The sequence below is a fragment of the Halichoeres trimaculatus genome, unplaced genomic scaffold, assembly GCF_033239565.1.
Source record: "Halichoeres trimaculatus isolate MK-OKI-2021-1 unplaced genomic scaffold, fHalTri1.1 fHalTri1_scaffold_16, whole genome shotgun sequence".
NCBI classification, from domain to species: domain Eukaryota; kingdom Metazoa; phylum Chordata; class Actinopteri; order Labriformes; family Labridae; genus Halichoeres; species Halichoeres trimaculatus.
Genome location: NW_027437194.1, coordinates 22809516 through 22832331, shown reverse-complemented (window position 1 = coordinate 22832331; position 22816 = coordinate 22809516). Strand labels below are relative to the sequence as shown.

General features: G+C 40.3%; 2 protein-coding genes across 3 annotated transcripts in view; both read right to left on the bottom strand.

The window, feature by feature from the left end:
* The window catches only part of LOC141805162 (metal transporter CNNM4), a 34912-nt gene extending 30301 nt beyond the window's left edge, over positions 1-4611 (bottom strand). The window contains exon 1 of one of the 2 annotated variants that reach the window (XM_074689956.1): positions 2965-4611. In XM_074689956.1, coding sequence (XP_074546057.1) covers positions 2965-4477 — 1513 coding nt within the window. In that variant the 5' untranslated portion in view covers positions 4478-4611. The remainder of the gene's footprint in view (positions 1-2964) is intronic. The other variant, XM_074689955.1, reaches the window with a different exon arrangement.
* Positions 4612-6204: 1593 nt separating this feature from the next.
* sec14l7 (SEC14-like lipid binding 7) lies at positions 6205-22690 on the bottom strand. Its single transcript, XM_074690547.1, has 12 exons — positions 22637-22690; positions 20422-20497; positions 14304-14347; positions 14116-14178; positions 11730-11918; positions 10959-11054; positions 10812-10872; positions 10647-10730; positions 9514-9620; positions 8488-8627; positions 8232-8401; positions 6205-7064 (listed from the first exon to the last, which is right to left on the bottom strand). The coding sequence occupies exons 1-12, from the start codon at positions 22688-22690 to the stop codon at positions 6934-6936; spliced, it is 1215 nt and encodes a 404-aa protein (XP_074546648.1). The 3' UTR covers positions 6205-6933.
* Between the last annotated feature and the right edge of the window lie 126 nt (positions 22691-22816).

Genomic DNA, 22816 nt, shown 5'->3' with positions numbered 1-22816 from the left:
AAGAACAAACTTGTTAACCCAGGTGTCAATTTTACCCTTTAACATCTTGAAATAAGACAAATTACTGAACTTGTCAGGTGAATGTGGTTAAGAATTTTTTTCTGAAATAAGACATAAACAGTGTTTGCAGTGAATGTTTTCAAATGTAAGATTTGACAATCTTAATATTTTCAGAGTTTGAGTTTCAAATTAAAATGTTAATCCTTGGATCATGTCAACCCAAGACCCTAAGATCAATTCTGAAACTGAATATATGAGCCTGGAAAGTTGAGAACCAGAATCGATCCGGTCAGGATTTAAGTTTTACGTGGTACATTTTATTTGTTTACATCTCTGCAAAGACAGCTTTGATATTGAGGGAGTGAGACCGACATGAAGTAAAAAATGGATTTGCAGTTGTCTTATGGCTGCTGCAAAGTGGAGAAAATAAGAAGTAAAGAAAAGCAATCTGGGAAAAATTGTTGCAATCCTTTAGTTTATATAACTCTGACGTCCTGAGGCTCGCCCTCAAAAACACACACAGATATGCTGTAGTTTGTTTCCCATTGTGTCTTTTTTTAAGATTGGTTCTTATTTTTTCTGAGTTGCTCATCTGTCACTAAATAATTAAGTATTGTTTTTTTAGGCTTTGATAGGACCCTGAACAGGGTTTCCCAAAAGGTTTAAAGGAGCCAGCAGCCTAAACCTCCTTCAATAGGACCGTGCATGAAAAGAGCAGCCTGCTTTGATGTTGGACTGAGCCTGAGTGTCTGATATCGCTCTGCACAGAAACCACAGACCTGCTGTTTTCTGCAGAGCATTCATGTTCCTCCATTTCCAAACATTATGAGATCTGTTGGAAACTAAGCTGATGAAATACATTCAACCATAACATCTCTGTGAGATCACTCATGCTGTCTGAGTATTTTAAGCTCAAAGGTGGCAGACAGTGCGGTGGAAATGCTGACTCAAGCTATATTTAGGCCAATCAACAAACAGGCGAAGAGGTGAAGGCAAGGTCCTGGCCTGGCTGCTGGCAAACAGCCACGACACCGCCACCTGTCTATCAAAACAGTTGCACTTATTCCCAGTACAGTCATGATGGATAAGGTAATGAGGTTTTATAAAAAAAAAAAAAAAAAAAAAAAGGTGAAGCATTTGTTAGTGCTGTTAAAGCAGCATCCTGGTGATAAAAATGAAGCCACTGCAGTTCCTAAAGTGTCCACCAGAGGTTGGCTCTAAAAATTAAGAGGCTCCCATCATTTGCTTGGCCAAAAAACAAACAGAAGCCCTGAGTTAGCTTTCTTTAAAAGCTAATTTAAAAGTGTTTCGGAGTAAAGAGTGACCAGGCTAACGGAAAACCTTCACTCAAACATGTCAGTGAGCATCACTCTTACAGCTGTTAAGTCCTCACAAATGCATTTTTGTTATTATTGCATATGAATAAACCAATATATATGTCTTTAATGACAAACTAATAGCATATCAAAGGGAGGCACAGCTGACAGTCACCAGTTAACAGGGTCACACTTTACACCGATGATGTCTGTGGCTGTGAGTTATTTAAAGTGTTTCTGTAACAACCTCAGGTAACCAGGTTTGACTGTAAATAAGTTTTATTAATTGACGAAATTTTGAATTCGGTTTGTAATTGTGTAGTTTGTGAAAAAGTTGGTTTGGAGCTGGGGTTACTGCCAAATATGGCACTGTGTGCTCAGTGTGGAGAGAAAAAAAAAAGATTAACAATAAGAGGAAATTTGAATTATGATTAACAAAAAACAGATTTCATGTTCACAGCAAAACTACAATATTATCAAACTGATAATGCATTGATAAATATTAATCCTAAAATACTGAATCGCTATCATTCTGATAGATTTGGGGCGGTCGCCTGTCTGGATGTAGTTTTCTGGCTCTTTTATTACGACCCAGGTCTCAGACTCTGGTTTGTTTGCTTGTCTTAGGTTTGGAGGAGTTTCTGGTTTATTGACACAAATGTTTGTCTTCATATTTCACAAACTGTAAATCTCCACAGATAATTAAGCTGTACGCTGGATTTCTCTGTTACAAAAATAGATAAATAAAAATCTATCCACTTGATGATGTCTTTTTGTTTGTTTTATGTTTCTTGTGAAATAAACAACAACTTTTTTTTTCACTGTTTACAAAGAGTGGAAATGTCTATGGAGACTCCTTAAATTTTGAAGCCAGCCTCATGTGGTAATTTGAGTATAGTTTTGTGCACTTGACTACAGGCTCAATTTTATCCACTGGAGCTTCCTGCTTGATGCTGAATTATGAAGACCTCTTTAGAGACGCTGCCTTGCAAAAGTGCCCAGCATCCTTGAAAATGCCCTGTAAAAGACTGAGACCTAGGGAATGACGGATCGAATATTTCAGAACAGATGATTCCACCTGGTAGAAGGTTTACTGGACTCTATACTCGCAGAGCACCAGAGTCCAGCTGCTTTTCAGCCTTTGAGACATTTGCCTCCAGATTCCTAAAAACAAACTGTATCAAAATAAGATTTATCATGAGTTAAACCCTATTCATACACTCCTCACTGCTATAAGAAGTTACAAACTCTGACTGTTCACATGTTACATCTTTTCTCATTTCTTTTACTGATTTATTTTTTGTTAACCTTATCATGTCTTTATTGCACCAGAGTTTGTTTACTTGGCTTTTTCTGCTTATACTCTTTTCTAAATCCATCTCTTGGTTGCAGTAAATCCAAAGCTGCTGCTTTGTGCATCACTGTTTTGTAGTTAGCATGTTGTGTGTTTGAAAAGTGACTGATTTTCCATCAATCAATAGATCTGATCGATTCAGAGAGCGAGGGAGAGCTGCTGGGGGAGGAAGAGGAGGAAGAAGTGGGGCATTAAAACAAACAGGAAGTTTGAGTGAGGGTGGGGTTTGGCTGAAAAACAAACCTGTGAAATAAAGAGTCATGTATGATTAAAATAAAAAAAGTAGAGACGCACCTTTCTTGAACTCCTCCAGCATGGCGTCCAGTTTGGTGTCATGGAACACAAAGTGGACCGGGTGGTTGTAGAACTTGGTGATGGTCTTTAGTGTGGTGCAGTCGTCCGGGTCCACGAAGGCCAGGTCCTTGACGTACAGGATGTCCACGATGTTGGACCTCTCCTCGTCGTAGACCGGGATGCGCGTGTAGCCGCTCTCCATGATCTCTGACATGGTGTTAAAGTCCAGAACCGCGTCCGCCTGAATCATGAAGCAATTCCCTAAGGGGGTCATCACGTCCTCTACAGTCTTGGTCCTGAGCTCCAGCGCGCCCTGGATCATGTTGAGCTCCTCTTTAACAAGGTCGTTGTAGGGCTCAGTCACCTTTAACATCTCCACCAGCTTCTCCCGGTTATACACAGTACCGATCTCCTGACCCAGCAGGACGTCCAGCAGCTTACTGACCGGAAATGACACCGGGAAGGTGAGGAACATGAAGAACTTAGTGACCAGGATGGTGTTTGCTCCTACAGCCAGCCCGTGGCGTGAGCACAGCGCCTGGGGGACGATCTCCCCAAAGATGACGATCCCGATAGTCGAGGCCACCACAGCCCCCAGCCCGGATCCGATCAGGTCGTCCAGGAGGATGGTGAGGGTGGTGTTCACCAGGACGTTCCCGAGAAGCAGCGAGCACAGGAGGTAGTTCCCTTTGCTGCGGATGGGCTCGATTTTCCGCGCGTATTTCTTCTCCTTGTCGGTGCCGCAGCTCTGCACGATGCGCAGCTCCATGGGGTCCAGCGCCATCAGGCCCAGATTCAGCCCGCTGAACATCCCGGAGAGCACGAGCAGGCAGCTAATGAGGATGACCTGCAGCCACAGAGGCAGCAGAGACTTCTTCTCCTCCACCACCAGCACCCTGCCATCGCTGTCCCCCAGCAGCACCCACCTGCTGCCGTCTGCCTCCACCGTGCACACCGCGTACTCCTTCTGCGGCTCGCTCTTGCGCAGCGGCTTCACGTTAACGGTGAGCAGCCCCGACGTGCCTTTACTGCTCACGTTCATGAAGGTCCCGACGCTGATGTCCTTCGTGAAGTCAACACAAGTCCTGTCCTGCGCTTCCATCATGCCGCTGCCTCCTCTGGCAGCCGCCACCGCCTCCTCCTCCTCATCCTCCCCTCCTTCCTCACCCTCTGTCAGCTCCGTGAAGCGGATCTGTGTCCAGGCGCCCGAGTGGAGCTGCACCCCGTAAAACCGGAGCTGCACAGAGCTCTCCTCTGTCACCTGGATGACACCGTCGTCATTGGTAGTGGCCGGCTTGTCGCTCCTCTCTAACCGCATGCCAAGCACCTGGCTCCCGCTGCTGCTGCCACCGGACCCCGCCGCTGCTGCTGCTGCCGCTGCAGCCGCCGCCTCCGTGCGCCCCCCGACCGCGCTCCACAGGCAGATAACGACAGTGAGAATGTAACCCTGCTGCCCGCTCCATTCTGTCGCCATGTTTGTTTCACTGCTCGGCGACCTGGGGGCTGACGTCATTTACTCATGTCCGAGCGGCTCCGCCCCCCTGCCGGCCCATCAGACACACCAACACACACGCACACACCCATCATCACCGCCTACCGGACAGCGACAGGTAGAGCTAATAAATAAACAAACACATTCCTCTTTTCTGCCTCACACATATTTTGCAGTTTTTTTTAAATTTGTGATGCTCACTTTGGTGCTGCAGAGGGGGGAAGAGGGGGTGGGGGTAAACACTCTCCAAAATTCGCATGCACTCTGCGTCACCCCTCCTCCCCCTCCCCTCCGCCCATTGTTATTGTCTGTCAGGCCCGGGGCAATGCGGCACAGAGCGCGCGGATGCTGATGCTGCTGCTGCTGCTGCTGTGGACAGCGGTTTAGTGGTCCAATTGCATCCGGAGCCAGCTGCTGTTATGTAAAGGCACATGGCATCTGTGCACCCCCAACCTCACCCTCTCCTCCCGCCATCCTCCCCTCCTCCTCATCATCCTGCACCATCATCCCGCATCCCTCTGGCACAGAGCCCGGCGCTGGGTGAGCTGCAGACACTCAGCAGAATCAGAGGATCTCCTGCACAAAGATCATAATCATAAATCATAAATTAATTACACACACACACACACACACACACACACACACACACACACACACACACACACACACACACACACACACACACACACACACACACACACACACACACAGGTTTGTGTATGTCGTTGTATGACTCTCAGTCAGTCGTGTTTATTGACCCTCCCAAGATATTATTAGCTCCTAATATTCACTGATCTGCAGTTATGTAATACAAACATAACATGTCTGTCTGCTGTCCTTGCTTACACTGCCACGCCACCTGCTGGTCATAATAATAATAATGAATCAGCATTACAATTAAACATGGCTATCACCAGACTGACACATAAATTTCATTTTTTTTAAAGGATGAGTTTATAACAAATTGTCTGAAATGCACAGGCAAACTAACTTTTTTAGACCAACACTTAATAGTGAATCTTGCAATTACATTGAATAGCACCAAACTAAAAAATACTACATGACACGATAAATGTTACTTAATTTTAAAATATACAATATTCTGATATTTCAACTTGTTTTTATTATATTATATTATATTATATTATATTATATTATATTATATTATATTATATTATATTATATTATATTATATTATATTTAAAACAATCTGTTGCAATTTTCTATATCAAATTACATTATATTGTATTATCTAAATATATGATAAATTGATATGTATTAAATAATTATATATTTCTATTTTAATTCTTTGATATTCTTTTTTATTTGCGAAAACATTGTTATATTATTATATTAAAGCAGAGTCATTGTGGATTGTGAACTTCAGGTTTAGTTTTAGTTTTAATGTTTATTAAAGTTCCTGTAGAAAAACGTGCAAAGTGAATGTTCATCCATAATTCATTGCAAAAAAAAAAAAAAGAAAAAAAAAGAATGACTCACAAGTTTTCTTTTTGTACATTTTTTGCTTTTATTACAGATAAAATTAACATACAAATTCAATGTGACTAATAAATTAAACAGTCCTTTAATTTATTCATCCAAATGTGTCATGGATGCTTTTATGGAAGCCCTGAGAGGCCAAAATGCCTCTTTAAGTTCAGTATAAATGAAAAAATAGCTGACCACTTTTCTTTTTGAAAATGATTACAAAAAAAAAGTGTTATTTTCAGAAACATTTAACCCCTAGAACATTTTTGGGAATCTTCACTGACAGATGATGTTCTTCAATGGTGGCTGTTTGTTGTTGTAATACTCCTGTTGACCACATGAGGCTGCTGTGCACCACTTTCTCTCATGTCTGATAGGTGAAGGATCTGCAATGACGATGACTTCCAAATATTTAAAAAACACTTTTTATATTAATATCAACTTTATCCAAGTGTCCCTTCAAGTTGTAACAGTTTGGTCCAAAAAAAAAAAAAAAGAAATCAGAAAGAGCGTCATTATAAAAAATCAAATAATGGACCTCAAAGTGAGAAACTATGCGTCTCAGTATGTCGTCCCTTCTAACGAACAGATGTGAAAAATTCTGTCAGGTTTTTGCTTCTTCCCAGTAAAACATCATTTTTATTTATTCAATCCCAAAATGATTAAAGTTGAGAAACTGTTGTCCTTTCATAAAATTATAAAAAGTGGTTCTGGTTTGAAATGCTGCCGAACAAAATATTAACAACGTCAGAGACTCAAGAAACCAGCTGATTCCTTAAACACTGAGTGAGTCAGAGCTGTGAGGACATTTCTCAATAGATGAAAACAGACGTGAAAAGTTCTTAGTCACTTTTTAGATGAAGAGGACAAAACAAGAGAGAATTTAAGAGATAGAAAACTGTTGTGACAGTTTCTTCATGTGTTCAGAGAGAGATTAAAGTTGTTCAAGAGGTCTTGTTCACTGCAGCCGTCTGTCTCTTTGGTCTTGTTCACTGCAGCCGTCTGTCTCCAGTCTTGTTCACTGTCGCTGTCTGTCCATCCGGAGGAGGTATGACCTCGACTTTGTAGCTCACCCTCTTTGAATGCAGGATGCTGTAGCTGTTATCGAAACACAGCACGTCTGCAGAGAGAAGGACAGAGGGCACAGTGTGATCATCAAGCATTCTGCAGGCTTTAATATAGACTCAGTAAGTGCATTAAGGCTTGTTCACTTTTTGGAAAGTCACAGAACAAGACTGATGCCACTCTCTTAGCGTTGAGTCTGAAAAAGTGGGGACAAAGTTGACCTGACTTGCTCTGAGTAAGCAGAAGTCTCCAGAGCAAGAAAAACTGCAGTTCCTTGAGTGTCCACTTGGGTCAAGCTGTAAGGTCACAGTATCATCTTAGCCCCCATGATCAAATCTTAATTTAACAAAAAAAAGTAAAAATGTTTACAAATTGAATCAAAAATAATCTTAATTGGTGTAATTTCTACATTTTTTCATGCACACTGTACTGGGGTTGAATATGTTTTTTTTACATTACATTCTTTTAGTTTATCAAGCTGAAGACTTGTACAAATAGATAAACCTGGTGCCTGCTGTTGAGGGACTGAAATACAAAGTCCATGGCATCATGAAGAGTCCATTAATGCTGAATAATATCTACAGGTTTAGGAGCAACAAACAATTTTTACAAACAAGACTTTTTCAGGAAGACCTTATAGATTTCAGAAAGACCATGAAAAACCATATTATGCAAGGATTACAACAGTATGGCTCTGTAGTAGAAGAGTCCAGGTGAAAAACTCTCTACCTGCAGTCCTGACTTGTTTTAATGATTTACAAACACCTGATTCTGTTTAATTTGCAGTTTATGGTACACCCTTTTTGTTTTGGAATTGGGATTGGACGTGAGGTCAAAGTTTAACTGACAGAACTAACCAGCTTAACTGGGGTTTTCTTACCTTAACACAGATAACAGGGTTGTTTTGGTGCCTTAATTGAGCCAAACTGAAACTGTGTCTGAGCATTCACCTGTTCACCTGAGGCCGCATGGCCCGCTTTAAGTTCAGCTTCAGATTAAGAAAATGCTGCTGTTGGTGGTATAAGAGGATTGTAACAGCAGCTCTCGTGTTGACATAAACTGGAAACCTGTTGCTCTGTGATTGCCTCGATCTGTTTCTAAATGTTAGTGACCTTTCTGCTCCAGATTCCTAACCTCATTACATCTGAGCGATCAACAGGAAACGGTGCAGCCTGTAATCCATCAATCCTTTAACGGATTCATTCATGGCGTGAGAACTCACAGACTCCGGGCTCCAGGCAGGTGAGGCCATTGTCTTCAGGAACCAGGTGAGCGTTGTAGCGTTCGCTGGGCACAACCTGCAGCATCTCTGTCACCTTCTGTCCGCTGCCCTCTTTAGTCCGTCTGTAGACTCCAAACCCGATATCTGCCCCGTCGCTGGCAAACTGCCACCTGGAGGAACAACAGGTGGAGCTTCATGTAAACAGATGTCTGTGGTTATACCAGAATCTACGTTTGCAGACGTGCTCTCATTGTACCTCAGAATGCTGCTGGCAACTTTAACATCATACTCCAGCTGCAGCGTGGAGCCTCGGCCGATGGTCACACTGTTGTCATACTGAATCTTTATTGAGTCCTGAACATAGTACGACCTGGGAACTGTGCCGCCGTACTTTATCTGCAACAACAACAACAGCCAGTAATTATGTTGAAATGCTCATACTTTTTCCCACACCTAATAATTCTCAAACTGCTACTTCTCTTTCTATTACTAGTGCTACATTAACCTCTGTACTTTTTTTTTCCTATTTCTGCTACTTCTTCTTCTCTCCATTCCGCATTTTCAGCTCTGGTTCACATTTCTACCCTTTTTTAACTTTCAAATGATTAAACTTTATTTACAACATTTTACCATCAAAAGCAGAGACTGAAATAATCTGCTGATCCACTAAAACTCCTTCAACTTCAACTGCTTTGACCTTCTGCAGACTTTCATTTGAGACTCAGTTCACACATTAAAGTGGTCCTGTTATCCTTTTTCATATTTACATTAGTTATAGATTTGTTTTCTTTAAAATTTTTGGGGATTTCACTGTTTGAACTTTCTTTTATTTTTATTTATTATATTTAATTTTTACAGGCTGATTTACATTTTCTTTTGTATCCACTCTCTTTATCCACTACTTATCTTCATTTTCTTCACTTCTTCTCAAATTTTCCTTTACTTCCTTCTCAGTTTTTCTCTTCTGCACTTTTCTTCACTTCCCTTCTTCATTTCTTCTATGCTTCTTCCTCACCTTTTCTTCTTCACTTCTTCTTCCCTGTTCCACTGCTACTTTACTCTGTTTTCCCTCTTTGTTTCTTTCCTCTTTCTTCCTTCTTTTCAGTTCATACTTTGTTCAACTAGCTATTTTATTTCACGTTTTCAGCTTTTTCACTACTATTTCAACTTCTTCAGATTCAGCATTTCAACGCATTTGCTGCAAGGAAATGCAACTTCTCTAATTCAATCATGAGAGCCAGAGAGAGCTCACAGAGCTCTGCTCATCTCTTTGGAACCTCACCATGGTTTTGCAGCGAGGGTCTCCATCAGGATCCGTTAGAGTTCCTCCATAAACCACAGGAAGCTGATCTGGATCGATGTGTTTGCGTAGAACATCTTGCCAGTTACCTAGAAGCAGATGAATGTAGTCTTTACTCACAGTTAACAGCCAGGAGCCTTTTTGTCACCATGTTAACAGCAAATAAACACTGATTCCTTTTGATTTCCTCATTTCCTCCAGCATCCCAAAAATGCTCTAAATACTGAAATAAGTTTTATCGGACATAAGTGTCTCCTCCAGGAGATCCTAGGTTGTTTATAAAGATTCAGATGAAATCCACTAAGAGTGGATTGTGGCCTCCAAAAGTACCAAGAAATGTGCATCAACTGTGTTTGCTTTCTGCACCTCTTCAAGCCCAAACATCTAAATAAAGTAGCAGTTTGCTCTTGTTTTGTGTCTGGTATTTGGATTTCCTTCCTCATCCTGTTTCTTTCTGTACCAACTGTCCTATCCTCTCCAATTAAAGGCATAAAAAGCCGAAAAAACAAACAAAAGAAACAACAAATGAGCTGTTAGCATCTCCACTCTGCTGCACAGAGCTGTGTTGTGTACTTTCATTCTGATTCATGTGTTGCACAATTTTTCTAGTTTTTACCTTGTTTACTTCCTGTAATGAGCCAGCAAAAGGCAACTTAATCAGGCAGAACAAGAAGCCCTGTTATGCGCATTGGCACTGAAAGTGTAAAGCCATGGAGAGACCCACTGGTTATCGTAAAAAAAAGTCATATCAGAGTAACAGTTTGTGTTTTTCAGGTCATCATCTGGGGCTAAATATCACTTCAGGCATCAAAATTAAGCATAAATAAATACACAGTATTGTTGCTGATGATTTTATTTGACTATGAAGTCATGAGATTGAGAAAATTTTTAAATACCTTAAAAAACTCTTTACTGTGCCTTTAACTGTTTGGTAATTGACTCACTTTTGATGCAAACCTTTAGTGGAAATTTTAAGAAAATGCAGTTTCTGACATCGCAGCAGCTTTAATTTTGCTGACAGCCAAATAATTTCAAAGTAATTGACTTGTGTGGGTTACATTTATTAAAATGCTAAACTAAGATGATCGACCCATAACGCGTAAATTTTGTCTCACCTCCTAATACGACAATCTTTCGCCGCGTTTCCTCACACAGAAAGTGTTTGATTAAGTTGTAAGCCATGGGAAACATCCTGGGAGCTGCAGAGAATCAAAACAAAATGAGAACACGACAAGAAAAACATTTAAACCCACAGAAAATCTGCTGATCTGCTGAGATACCTTTGATGAGAAACACTCTTTTCAGCCCCTCTGGATAGTTTTCTTCAAACATTGTGAGAATCTACATGACAGGAACAGAGAGATGTCAGGACGAAGGGATCTGAGTTCAGTAAAATGAGGGGACTAAGGTGCAGGTAGCAGACTGACCTCTCCATACGCCTCGATTGCAGGTTTCCAGATGTGCTTCAGCCCCAGACCTTCACAGTCGTAGATCAGAGTGATGGATTCAATGTTCTTCCCAAGCTGAGAAAGACCAGGAGACAAAGAGTTTAGACACACAAGGAGGTGAAGACAAAGATTAGAGAGGAGTTTATCAAAAAGATAAGACAGGGTGAAACATAACAGGATGGAGTGGAGAGAATGGAGGAGAAGACGGTCTAACAAAGAGGGGAGAAAAAACAGACAGAGGAGACAGACGAGTGAATTTAGTTGGAATATAAACAAGAAGAGGTAATGGAGGAAATGAAAAACAGAAGATAAAGGTGGCGAGACGAGAAAAGACAACATAAATCAAGAGTCAAGAATAGGAGGAGAAAAGGGAAGCTTAAATGTCAGAGGGAGGGAGTAGGGGACAAGAGAAAATAAAAGAGAGGAGATGAAATGAGGAGGAAAGAAAATAAGACATGAAATATGAGAAGACTGAAGAAGCTACAGGAGAAAGTGAGACATGAAGTAAAAGGAGGACAGGAGGGAGTGTGAAAGAAAGATAGAAGAGAAAAGCTGACTGGCAGCAGAAGGATAAGGATGAGGACAAACGAAGACGTGAGAATAAAACTAAAGACACCGGGGGAAAGGAGACAACACAGAGAAAAGGAGACAACGCAGAAGAAGAGGAGGAGTGGAAACTCTACAAGAATAAAAATAAAGGAGAAGTGAGGAGTGAAGAAGAGGACAGGAGACAGGAGAATCCGTCCTGACCTTCTCCGACTGTGTCCGACACTCCTTCTGAAGCATCTCTGTGTGTCTGATCTTGGTCTTCATGAAGTCCTGTTTGGTCGCTGACAGCAGCAGACCTTTAGGATCCAGAGGACCAATCACATCGTACCAGATGGGACTGCCCTCTCTGTCGTAGCCACACATCCCTCCAGAGACGTACTTCTCAATCACCTGAGACCACACACAGGAAATGATAATGTTATTGTCATACATTTATCTGTAGCAGTAATAGCAGAGAAATGAAATCACAGTTGTATTTTAGAAGAGTTATTTTAATAAGTCGATTTGTAACACATCAGCGTTAATCCCATTGGATTGTACAAAAGTAACCAAAACTCCAATGGTAGTCTCAAGGTCTTTTTTTAACTACAGGAACTAGGGTCTATATTAAGTTCTGGGGTAATTAAACTCCAGGGACAATGAGGGCGGGACCTGCAAGCTGAAGGTTTCTGATTGGTGGAGCATTCACAGTGTTTTTATGTCCCCCTCCCTTTGTCCACAACAAGATGACCCCCAGCTGTGATTGACCTGGTTCAGTAAGTCTTAAATAATGGTTTTCTTTAGCCGCGTTTCCACCAAGCAGACCGGTTCGGTTCGTCTCGGTACGGCACGCATTTTGCAGCGTTTCCACTGACTTATCATGGGACAGATCCTCAAAAACCGTGACGAGCCTGCCTACTTTTTTGGGACCCTTTCGTATGGGTGCCAGACTGAACCGATCCGCTCTCGGAAGGTGGAGCAACACACTGCAGACGGTTGATTGGTCAACAGAGTCGTCACTCACCCCGACAGCGGCTGCATTTCTCCTGGCGGCACACAGACTTCTCTGAAACAAAGCTTGATTGCACTTTGTAACAAAGAGCTACATGTCAATCACAGAGAGGACGAAATGCTGCATGTCTTCCATTGTATCTTTGTTTACTGTGTCGCGTTTTTCTTCTTTGTTGGATTTAATAGCGGGGTAAACTGCCACGGCATCACGCTATTGTTTAACAGCTGCGGCTTATGGCATCTGGCTTACACACCACCTACCACGAGAGGGCACAGTTTGCTGTGGAAACGCAAACAGGATCAGACTTAACTGTAACAAACCATCGCAAACCGTACTGAACCAACCCAGACTGCTTGGTGGAAACGCAGCTTTAGAGCCTGATAGTGTTGATGTGTCTCTGTCAGCTCCTGGTGTTCCAGTTTAAAGAGTGACCCTGTAAACTGGAGACCTTTAGCTGAACGTGTCAGTGGAGATCCAGTTTACAACAAAACACAGAAAGAGTCCCAGAGGAAATAATCCGAGTTTAGTTATCAGATAAGAGTTTAATGATGATTTAAAGCTGTTTGAGAGGGATGCGTCCTGCTAAAAGTCTCCTGTTAAAAGGTTTGCTCTTTAAACCAAAACACCGGGTGAGATCTGCTCACTCTATGCTTTAGACGCCAGAGATGAACTTTTTTGTTTTGTTTTGTTTTGTTTTGTTTGTCTTTTTGCAGATTGAAGCCACTTCACAAAGCTTGCGTTGCGACCCAGGCTAAGGGTCAAACATGTCAGCTTGTCTGAAATTGGCGACCATGAAACGTTACAACTTTATTCTTGGATCATGTCAACTTTATTTTTTTAATATCACTTTGGCTTTGTCCTCTTATAATAATGACTTAATTGTTACCACAAAACAACTTATTCCTGATACAGCCAAAATAATCCTGTTATAAAGACTTTTTCTTTTTACATAACTTTATGAGAAATTTCATAACAGTGATACTTTCTTCTTAATATCCCAACTTTATTCCTGCTTTATTAAAGTATGATTACTCAAACATTATAATTTCATTTCTTTTATATCAAGACCCTTTCCCTGATATCATCAAATTTCTTTTTGGTAATTAGCAACTTCACTCCTCTAATGAAAACAATAATGATTAACCCATTTTTTTTTTAATAAAACCTTATTCTTCCTCATTAATAAAATCTTTATTTTGTGTGTGTGTGTAATATTACTTCATTACAACAATATATGCTAAAATGTTAGACATTTTTACTGAAATGTTTTAGCTTGACAGCTATGATATAAACTTTATTGTGAAAGGATCATTCAGTGTAAATTAAGATTTTATTCTTGTAACTTTAAGCCTGCTCTATTGTGACTTTATTTTTACAATATTATTCAACTTCACTCTTCAAGTCTTCCTTTTTCCCTTTTGGCCTTGACAAAATAGAAAAATGTGACTGTGTTGAGGCTTCTGTATTTGCTATTTCCATGACAGTTTACCCTGACTCTCAATCTGTGACCAGGAAGCATCATGTGGGTAAAAACCTGCTTTCCCACAAAATCTACGACCTAAACTTAAACTTCACGTCAAGTTTCAGCACGTTTACCTCTGGAGGCTTCCAGTCAGATATGATGTTCTCTACGTTCATTTTCCTCCTGAAGTCCACGTGCTGCAGAGAGACAGAGGGACAGACAGACAGGGGGACAGACAGAGTGATGATTCAGCAGCGTGTTCAGCAGCTGTGCAGAGGGAAACGTGACTGAGTCTGTGAAAAGAGAGACAGAGAGAGCTCACCTTCCTGATCATGGCTTCAGATTTCTGGATGTTGAAGCTTCGAGCTGTGAAAAAAAGAGCAGAAAAGATTAGATTTAAAGGAGCATTCTGCAGATTTCTCATGCAGCAGTGGAGAAACTTTAGGCAGAATTAATAAAATATGAGACCGAAACTTAAGCTAAAGGACCAAGTGCTAATGTTCTGCTGTCTTCTGTGAGATGGGTGTTAAGAAAATAGGAGAAATGAGGAAATACCAAACGCATCTCAACACTTTCCTAATCAGTGCTTCAGTTTGACATAAACCTTCATCCTATTATAAAAGTAGAACAGAAGAGTTGAAGCATTTTGTGCAGTTTGCTGATTTCTGCTCAGTCCAAGGTTAACCTCAGTGTAAATATTTAACACTGGAATCAGAGTCTCTTATTGATCAAAGCCTTTGTGAACTCTGGACAACCAAACGGACACAGTGTCCTCGGTATCCAGTCTCTACCAGCTCAACGCAGAAAGATTCAGATTTAACCATACAGCTGCTAGTTTCCCTCATATTATTAGCTTTAAAGGTTACGGTAAAGAAAAAGCACCTTTATCAAAACAATCTGGAGCTTTTTGTTTCCAACTTTGTTCAGGTTGAAACAAACATTTGCTGAAGGATAAAAAGGCGAGGACTCTGCAGGCTGAACAAACTCTGACGGCTGCGAGGCCCCAAGCTCAGAGGAAAGATCACTTCGAGGAAATCAGTCACTGATAAACAGAGAGCTGAAAAGTTTTCACATCAGTTAATAATAATACGACAGGTGTTTGATTTTAGTTTCACTTCTCTTTCAGTTAACTGAAGACAAAGTTGCAATTCTGCTTCAGAGGAACAATTTGACTCTCTGCTAATTCTTTTAACCACTTTCCAGGACAAAGCTCTAAGAGTCAGAGGATTGGAGCCAGGTTTGTGTCTGTGTATGTGGAGCAAAGTGACGGTTATGTCTGACTGTTTAATGTCCTGCAGCTAGAGCTGAAGGAGTGTTAGCTTAGCATAGCATGAAGACAGGATACCCAAAGCCTGAAGGCTAACGGTGCATCCACATGCTCCTTGGATGGTCCCAGTGTTTGAGGAGAGACGTCGTTCATGTGCTTTCAGTTCAGAATTACAGCTAATGCTCACACTCTGCTAGAATTATTCTGGGGTAAAAAGTTGAAGGCAAAATGTGAAATCATGAAACGTTTCTTTGATTATATGATTTTTTTCCCTCAATGTCTCCCACGCTTATAGAATGCAGCATTAGTTCCTGATTCAGAGTAGGGAGGAAATATTTTTTCTTTTTCCATCAGCACTTTAATGTGTTCTGCTACTGCAGCTCTGTAAGCTGGATTCCTTTCACTGTTTACAACTTTTGGTTCCTGGAACTACTTTTCCAGGAACTATAGAAATGGTTCTTGCCCCATAGTTATCTGTGTTTCCACTGAGGCCTGAAGTCCTAATAAGATTTAGGGGGTGTTTATACGAAAACGGTTTTACGGTGAAACACAAAAGTTTTGTTACGTTTCAGCCTCGCATTTACACGGAAACAGCGTTTCAGTTGACCTGAAACGCAAACTTTTGAAAACGGCCTCTAGAGTGGGATTTTTCTGAAGTGCTGCCTACACGTTGCCTTGTAATCAGTAAGCTGGCATTTTCAGTGGGTTAGGTTGACACTGATGTCACACTCTGCTTCGCGAGAACTACCGTGTTGTGCTTGTGCTGCTCAATCTGCTGAATCTGCTGACTGTGCATCAGTTGCTCCACTTTTGTACTTAGTATTCACCAATACACCAGATGATCGGCTCAACTCTACTTCGGTGAAGATCTCCCAAAAGAGGCTTCTGGACAAGACATTAATAGAGACAGTAATAGCACCACCTACAGGCCTGGCATGCTTACTACAGTGTTTTCAGTCCATCAGCGTTTCCGTGTACGCAGATTTTTTTCACTGCGTTTTAGCCTTTTAAGATGAAACGTTGTTGTGTAAACGGGGCCTCAGTAACATATGGAGAAAAAATAAAAGTAACTGCACAACACCAGCAGAACATTAGAGGGCAGTAAGACAAGGACGAAGGTCATCCAGCAAATATAGCTTCCTACAGGCCAGTGTATCATGTGCAGAACCACAGTTAGCCTGTGAACATGGAGGATATTCAGCCTGTGCTGGTTTTGATGGTGCTTTATTTCACTGCAGATGGGTTTATTGAATCAACACTTAAAAGGAGACAAGAGCTGGAGACGAAAAAAACCTGAAACTGGCTAGGAAGAGCTTCAAAACTTCAACAGGTGGTTTGGCTCAAAGAGCAACCCTTTTAACAGGAGACTTTCTTCTCTCTAATGTCTTTAGATCATCATTAAATACTTATCCGATGAGGAGATTATAACGCGTATATATGCTTATACAAAAATAAACTAGGATGCATTCCTGAGGACTTCTGTGTTTTGTTGTAAACTGGATATCCACTGACACGTTCAGCTGAAGGTCTCCAGTTTGTAAGGTCACTCTTTAAACTGTAACACCAGGAGCTGACAGAGACATTCACACTATCAGGCTCAAAGAAAACATTGTTTAGGAGTTATTAATCTTATCTTTTTGTGGACGGAGGAAGGGGAAATAAAAACACATCAATCCAATTAGACAAAAACATTAAACTCTCACTTCATGCAGGCAATAATCTGTAGTTTGGGATTTTACTGTAATCTTTGTTTATTGGTCTTTTAATCTGTAAATGTGATGGACTGAATAACAGGTAATCCTCTTTGTGGATCTAAACCCAGTTTTGAAGGGATTACAGATGATCAGTGGAATCAACACTTCTCAGAGGAGTTTCAACAAAAACTGTTTTTAATCAGTGCAGAATGAGCCGACACTTCACACCTCCTGAGTCCCTGAGAGCACAAACCTCGCTCCTCTGTAGACATTCAAATCATCAATCTGACCCATGTGTCTGGATCCAGTTTCATGAGAGCCTCAGTGATCAGGGCGGGGAGGATTTTTTTATGGAGGGGCACACAAAGCTTGTTTGGTGCAGAGTGTGGAGTCATGTTTCTTTTGTTTAGGGTGGTTTCAGGACATGAACACGGTGATGAGTAGTTTTTGATGTTTACAGCTGTTTTTATTTAACATGAATTTAACATGAATAAATGCACATTAGAAGGTTTTTGATGTTTAAACCTGGACAGAAAAAATGACAAAATGACGTCTCTTCTTAAACAGAATTATGAGTTATTTTGTTGTTGATTTTGCCCCAGAATAAATTCATTTAAAGTCAAACTAACTCTCAGAAAACTTGACTCTGATTCAGATATGTCTGGATTATCTCATCCTGCGTGGTCTCTGAGTTGTTTTAAGTATCCACTTTTACCTTTCTGTGCTTCAAAATGAGAAAAAATGTCAACAAACTAAATCAGACTTTGGTCTAGATGTCAAAGACACTTTACTCTTCAGAGGGTCAGAGGAAATAGTGTGAGCGCTCTGTTTGTTTGGCTGAATGAACACATGGCTTTTCTGACAGACAGGTGTCGATACTGAAGCCCACACTCAGGCATTTCTCCTCTGAAACTGGCCGTGGTGTTGAGAGAAGAAACACTGAAACAGGTTTGTTTATAGCAGACGTCACAGAGTTTACGGGAGCGTGAGCGGCCTCAGGCATCTGAAACATTTTGAATAAGCACGGCCAATACGCTGCTGTGTTTGCTTTGTGTCACAGGAACGTTAGCTATCGTGTTTCCCTCTCATGGGTTTGTAACTTTCTCCCTCAGGACATTTTAAAGTGGCTGAAGAGGGAGAAGCGCTCAGACTTCACCTCTCTGCACTCAGAGTGAAACCATGTGAGAGGCTTGCTGCTACAGATGAGCCGTTAAATGCAAGACTACAAGGACAAAAAAAAAAAAAGGGAAAGGCTTCAGTGTTACTCTTAAAGGCTCATACATAAGAGATTCTAAAAAAAAAAAAAAGGGAAAATCACAAAAGTATCGCAGTGCATTCCCTTCTTATTGTGCATAGGACAGTCAGCTGAATGGTTATGTCAGAGCTGGAGCTGATAAATGTTGAACAGAAATTATTTGAAGGAAAAAAAAGAGGACACAAACGTATAGCCTATTGATCAGCAAAGGCAGTGACACTGGATGGTGTAAATATGCAGGAAGTGATGACACCTCCCAACCAATCACAGGTCTGAAGTCTGCACTGTTTCTACTCATTGGTTGTGTGATTCTGGGAAAGTGTAAATCAGTCTTTAGACCCTAAAACATGAAAACAAGGCACTTTTTATTCAAAATGAGTTCCTCACATAATCTTAAAGCTCCTGTAAGAAACCGTCCGTTGGTGTTGACTTTGGCGCCTCCTGTGGGCAAAATAATACCTCTTCTCCTCTTACCGGTTTCTTCCTACACAGAGGATCTATGGTGCAGGGTACACTGTCATCTTTTCAAGGTAGCGTCTACTTGCTAGAAACCACCTCATTGTTTATCTGTTCGGGCATGCCTCCTTATTTATTTAGATATAGCTTATTTAGAGAATTCCATTTCCTGTATTCATGGTGTCAAAGACTCTGTCATGAAGACAAAGACGAGGGTAATAAAGGAACTCCAAAAATGCTTGAATAAATAGATATGTGTGTATATGTATGTCTATTCATGGACGCTAATAAACATGGGGTCATGGATAATAAGTACCTTCCTATACAATCTTGTCTCCAGTGGATCCAACAAGGGCTGAACAATTAATCAAATTTAAACCCACATCACAGTGTAATAGAACGCAATTTTCAACTGGCAAAGGCTGCAATTCAAAAAACAAACAAACAAAAAAAAATTAAAGTGCATTCACTTTAGTTTGTGATTTGTTACTGATGAGAGATCAGTATGATTTCTATTCAATTAATATCTAAATTTATGTTCACACAGTGCTTCTTTTTCATTTTATAAAAAAGTGCATCCCACATGTTGACATATTTCAGTGGTTGAGCTAGAGATTTGGTCTCATTTACATTCCTGCACTGTATTTTATGTGAGATCCATAGACGAGAGAATTCATATTCATTTTTTATTTTATTGTTCATAACAGGCCTGTTGTTCTGCAGTGCTTTGCTCCTTTCTCTGATTTTATCTACGGTAATTGATGATAATTGTATTACAGATCTATAAGGCCTAAAGTTAAATCAATCAGCCAATATTCTACTGTGATTGTGAAAGCTAAATAAAGGTATACGTTATTTGTAATTATGACATGTAGGCCTGGCAAACAGGAAAAAATTGTTTGTATGTTGACACTATCCTTTGTTGTGTTGGTCATACTAAAAACCGTTTATTGCTTGTGTAAAGTGAATAATGTTGACGATAAAAATAACCCCCTCAAAAATCGCATACTAAATCTAAATTGCAATATTGGTTAAAAAAAAAAAAAAAAAAAAACGCAATTAGATTATTTTCCAAAATTGTTCAGCCCTAGATCCAACTGTGGACTTCTACACATTAGTTTTTGGTAAACAGAAATTCTTGTCCCTAAACTTTGTGATATTTCTCACAGTAATTTCTGTTATCTGCTTTATTTTTGTTAAACTGTTAAACTCTAAATAAAAAGTTGATCACACAAAAATAAACATTAAATGTTGTCCTGATTTTATTTTATCTTTTTTTTGGCTTTTGTTTGTCAGAGAAAGACCTTGGTCTTATTTCCATGTTTAGATCAAAATACCAGACAGGGGCTTTAATGCCGGGCTGAAGATGTTGGATTAAATAAAAGTTGTAGCCTAAAGCACACGTACCTTCAACCTTTCCAGTTTGGTTTTAAAGCACAGCATTCCTCACTGTGTCATATTCTTAGTGTTTTTATTGGTGTCATGTGACTGGTTGTGCAGATCTTTGTTCCTCTTTTCTTGGTATTGAATGTTTGATAAATAGAACTGTGATTCTGGATTTGTGTTTTTGTCTGGTCCCTCAGTCTCTGGCAGTTGACCCACTGGTTCTTCGATCTTATTGGAGATGTAGAAGTCACCTCATACCTCTACAGGTGTGTGTGATTGTTGTTTAGCCAGCATTGTGCCCACAGAGGGACAGCGTGTTGGATTACAACACACAGGTGTGCAGGTTTCACTATGAGTGTGTGTGAGTGTGTGCAGGTCTCACCTCTGAGCCAGCGCAGGAGGTAGTGGTCATGCTGTGCAGGCAGGGAGGGGAGGATGTCCTGGATCTTCCCCCGAAACTGGAGGCAGAGAGAAAACTCAGGAGAACAGAAAAAACAAAAGAGCTATCCTGAAAGATTCTTGAGTTCTGAACCAAAAAACTCTTTTTGGCAGTTTTCATGAGAAGGTTGATCATACTCCCAAATCTGTATGATAACCATTCAGTTACAACTTGAAGTGTGTCACTTTAATCCAGTAGATTGACTGTGAACTGAGGGAAACAGCTAGCCGAGCATCTTAAAAAGGAACAAACAAGCATGCAGTGTGCATTTACAAAGCTTTGATTTGAGCTGGACAAACTGAAAGTTTCTGTGTTCACCTGCAGCACAACGCGTTTCACAACAAAACCTCTGTGCAACATGTTCCTCATTCATCAAAGATTAATCCAAATAACCTGTTTTTAGTCTGTGATCTGTCTCAAGTCCATGTGACGTTAGCTTAGCTTTATCCCTGAGTTACTGGAGTCAGCTGAGGAGGAAGCTGAGCAGAGGTTACTAAACGTGAGGGACCATGCCGAGTAGGACAGATCTGTGTTCTCAGGTATTTCAGATATGGCTACCACAAATCTTCATGCAATGAAATGCAGCTGTCTGCAACCTCCAATCTAATGATGTAAATGTTGAATCTTCTCTGTTGTTTTTACTCAGACAAAGTAAACAGATCTCTCATCAGAGCATTTTCCTCCTGCCTCCGTCACTGAGTGACGATGATCCAATCAGCTGCTAAATGTGTATTTCTATAAACACACATCATCGAAACTCACTGATCTCCATCAAAACGTGAAGAAACTTTCAACATATCAAACCTTCATTTCAGATCAGTTCACAAACAGGAAGTTGGGTGAACACAGACTTTAAATGGACTTATTCTTGGTACGCTCAAAAACTCAGACTCAGCGACTGTTTTTGTTTTATTTCTTATAAAATTATCTCATGAGACTTAATGAGCCACACTCAGGCAGAAACAAAAAGAAACATGTCTCATCCTGAGATACTATAACAATACAGTTAGGATGCCTGATATCCTTGAAATGAATAAAAAAACAGATTTGCCACTGGGTGAGAAATGATATAAGTTATTTAAATTAAGAATTCAGTTTCTTGAAAACAATATAAGGAATTTATTCAAGACAAAGTCAATTTTTCTTTCCTCATTGACAGATTTGTTTTTTTTTTTACCCTTTACAAGCAATTCAGGTAAAAGTTGTTTTAAAAAATCTTGAAAAAAGAAGTGTCATTAATTTGTCAGATGAATAATATTTATCAAAAAGACATTTATATAGACATAGGAAAAATACTTGCTAGTTTTGAATTTTTGCAGTGTCATCTGACTTTCCATGTCCTAGAATTAGCTCTTTTTGACCATTTGCTCATGTATCTAAGGTTTCTGTGATTTTTTTTTTTTTTTACCCCAGGTAATATCGCCATTTTGGAAATTTGAAATTATTTAATGAAACTTCTATCAGAGCTTCAAAAAGAAAGAAATTTGATTGTTTCAACTCAAATCCCAGAATTCTGAAAAACATTCAAATGTGTTACTATAATCTAAAAATTAAGACAAAAAAGTAAAAATTAAAAAAAGGTAAAGTCAGAATTTTGAGATTGGGGTTAAAAATCTTAGAAAAAAGTCGACACCTTAAGAGGTGTAAGTAGCTTTTCATCTCGTGTTAGTTTTATTGGTTTGTGCATTTAAAGATTGAAGCCTTTTTCTTGAATATGACAAATAGATACAATCAGCACTACTTAAATTTTTCTGAAACATTTCGTAATCTCACTATATGACACTTTATTTGCAGCAACTCCAGTAACTGTTTATATCTGGCTTCATATTGTATAACTATTGGAATCGGGTAAAAAGTGTTGTATTGCTCCTTTAAATGCAGTCAGGTTCAAAGGAGAATCACCTGCAAACAGCAGTTTGAGTAAACATGAGTTGAAATCATCTGTAACTTCTGAGCAGAGTGAGCGTCTGCTGAAGCCAGAGGTTAGAATAACAGTCGGGATAAGAGCAAACAGAGCAGAGAGCAGAGGTTCCCATGGGACCAGAGTCACTACAACAAACCAACCACAGCTACAGCTGAGCACGGCCCAACCAATACACACACTCTGATCAGAGCAGGAGAGATTACTAAATAATCATCAAAAATAATTTGAGTTTACCTCGGCTAAGATTTCCTCCTGCTTTGGACTCAGGTCTCCAACTCGTCCACTCATGTCTGCGGTGTCGTGTTCCTCCAACCAGAGCTGGGAGAGAATGAAGAGTTCTGAAGGGAGGAACAGGTAGGTGAGGGAACGCCACACCCCCTACACACACACACACACACACACACACAAACACAC